Below are 2,599 nucleotides of genomic sequence, written 5' to 3'. Positions count from 1 at the left end.
CTCCTGAATGAGGCAGCATTCAGGGCAGGGCTGTGTCTTATTCCTCACTCTTCAGGTATGAATTTCAAGGTTAACATAAACCACTCCACACACAGTCTGTGATTACAAAAGTTCTCCGTAGAATTGGAGACAGGTATATTTAATGAACAATGGAATTTTTATGTGAAACACTCACACATGGCCATCTAGCAACTCAATTGTTTTTAAAGGAATGTATATCACACTTATATGCATTCAATTAAAATAAAATATTCACTTTGAAGTTGACTTACTAACAAGACCTGTAAATTGAAGGTCTTCTATCCCAGTACCTTACAGAGGGTGACTTTTCATAAGCTGTAATCACTGTTCTGCTAATGCAGTCACATGCTTCTCTGTGACAACATGGTTGGAACCATAGCCTCCCTGTCTTCCTGATGGCTGGGTAGTGCCACCGTCATCACACTGGTCAAGCTGTAGAGGGGTTCCTAGAGAGAAGCTCAGCATCCCTTTGGGGCCACACCTGAGACTTCAGAATATTCAGTGGCCCCTCACCTGCAGCCCTGACTCTGGGCATCTCTACTCGAGGCACTATAATGTTTGGTCAGTGCTTATGTTCGGTCAATATTCATGAAGCCCAGGCCTCATAGTCACGTTTTCCCACATGCTGAACACTTCCATAGGGTTTTTCTCAGGGCTCCCACCACATCCTTATTTCGAAGACTATAGATCAAGGGATTCAGCATTGGTGTCACAATGGTGTAGAAGACAGACACAACTTTATCTTGGCCTGGAGTATGGGAAGAGATTGGCCTCATGTACATGAAAATGATGGCGCCATAGTATAGGCTGACCACCACCAAGTGAGAGGAGCAGGTAGAGAAAGCTTTCTTCCTCCCCTCGGCAGAAGCCATGTGGATGACGGTGACCAGGATGAGTATGTAGGAGGCAAGGATGACGGAGAATGGAATGAGAAGCAGAATAGTGGTACTGATCAACACCCCCATCTCATATGCTAAGGTGTCCTCACAAGAGAGCTGCAGGACACCAGGGAGTTCACAGTAAAAATGATGGATTTCTCTGGGTCCACAGAAAGGGAACTTCATGGTGTAGACAGTGTGTACCAAGGCATTGAAAGCACCACTCACCCATGAGCTCAGTGCCATCTGCCTGCAGAGGGGCCAGTTCATGTGCAGCAAGTAGTGGAGAGGCTTACAGATGGCCACATATCTGTCATAGGACATGAGTCCCAAAAGGATGCACTCAGTTCCGCCCAAGGCCAATCCCAGGAAGATTTGTGTCCCACAGCCAGACACAGAGATGGCAGTCTTGTGCAGAAGGAAGTCAGACATCATCTTGGGGACAATGGCAATTGTGAACAGGATGTCAATGAGAGAGAGCTGCCACAGGAAAAAGTACATAGGAGTGTGTAGAAGGGGGTCCACCAGGATCAGCAGGATCAGGAGGCTGTTTCCTGTCAGTGTGACGAAGAACATCATGGAGATGAGCAGGAAGACACAGAAGTGAGCTGGTGTGTGCTGCAGCAGTCCCAGAAGAAGAAACTCAGCCACAGTGTGGTTCTCCAAACTTGTCATGCTTGGAAGCTCCACCCAAGGTCATAGAAAATGCACCCAAGTATAAACACTATTTTATGGTAAAGTTGGACTATTTGGAAATTGGCCCATCAAAACATTATTCATATTATATGAGACAGTTTGAGAAAAAATGGTGACTCCTGCAGGTGTAGGTTCATCCAGTTATACTTTTCTAGTTTACTAAATGCTCTATCAGGTGAAGGCTTCAGTTGATTTTTCCATCTTTTGCTATATTTTGAGCAAGGGCTTCTCATCCAGGGCAGCTAAATGGAGGGGAGTCTGTCTGTGTCTCACCAGCACCTTGGGTGCAGACTGGCCAGTGAGTCAGAGCTGCTCCCATTGACTCCCTGAGCTCCCCCACTGCAGGATCCCCTCTGCATCATGACTGTGATGTCTGGAAGGAAGCAAAATTCTGTAAGTGTTCTGGGCATGAAGACAGCACTGTAGACTTGAGTACAAGTGGGCTCCCTGTTGGTTCATGGACCATTCTAATTCTCCTAGACTGATTTTTTTGCAGATGTTTTCCTCACTGCTGGTAACTTAAAGCATTTACACAGTCTCACTCACCTGAGGGACTATTCACCCCACCTTTAAGAACAAAGGAGGACAGGGAGAATGTTCTGGCAGGTGTTTGCTCTTCATGTTGAAGACAGGGCTATCTCCATATACATGTTCACCTTGGACACCTATCTTCCATGGTCTCACATATCGATGTGCACTTCTGCCTCAAAGGGAAGGCTGTGCTCAGACTGGCAGAGCTGCTCATTGCAGAATCCCAAGTTCCTCAGCCTTGTGAGCATACCCCTTCAGGAGGGGCCTGCAGCCTTCCCTTGCAGATAAGTCAGACCTTCTCTTTACAGTAAACCAAAAGGCTTTATCAAACTGGTGAAGTTTTTGTTAGGTCAGTCCATCTTTAAATACCATTGGATACCATTTACATTACTTTGTGGAGTAATAAATCTGTCTTTTAATAATCTGTGCATCTAAATTTCATAAACATATCTTCTGGTTCTTTATACTGTGGG

The 2,599-nt window shown here is 45.6% G+C and overlaps 1 protein-coding gene across 1 annotated transcript; it reads right to left on the bottom strand.

The window, feature by feature from the left end:
- Positions 1-629: 629 nt before the first annotated feature.
- Positions 630-1,574, bottom strand: LOC144367264 (olfactory receptor 2AJ1-like). Its single transcript, XM_078022937.1, has one exon. It carries the CDS (start codon positions 1,572-1,574, stop codon positions 630-632), a length of 945 nt encoding a protein of 314 aa, XP_077879063.1.
- Positions 1,575-2,599: the final 1,025 nt, after the last annotated feature.

The sequence above is a fragment of the Ictidomys tridecemlineatus genome, chromosome 1 (genome assembly GCF_052094955.1).
Source record: "Ictidomys tridecemlineatus isolate mIctTri1 chromosome 1, mIctTri1.hap1, whole genome shotgun sequence".
In the NCBI taxonomy this organism is placed as follows: Eukaryota; Metazoa; Chordata; class Mammalia; order Rodentia; family Sciuridae; genus Ictidomys; species Ictidomys tridecemlineatus.
This window is presented reverse-complemented; position numbering and strand designations above follow the sequence as displayed.

What these genes read in the sequence shown, in the direction of transcription:
- LOC144367264 (XM_078022937.1), bottom strand. Translation starts at nt 1,574, where the DNA reads ATGACAAGTTTGGAGAACCACACTGTGGCTGAGTTTCTTCTTCTGGGA.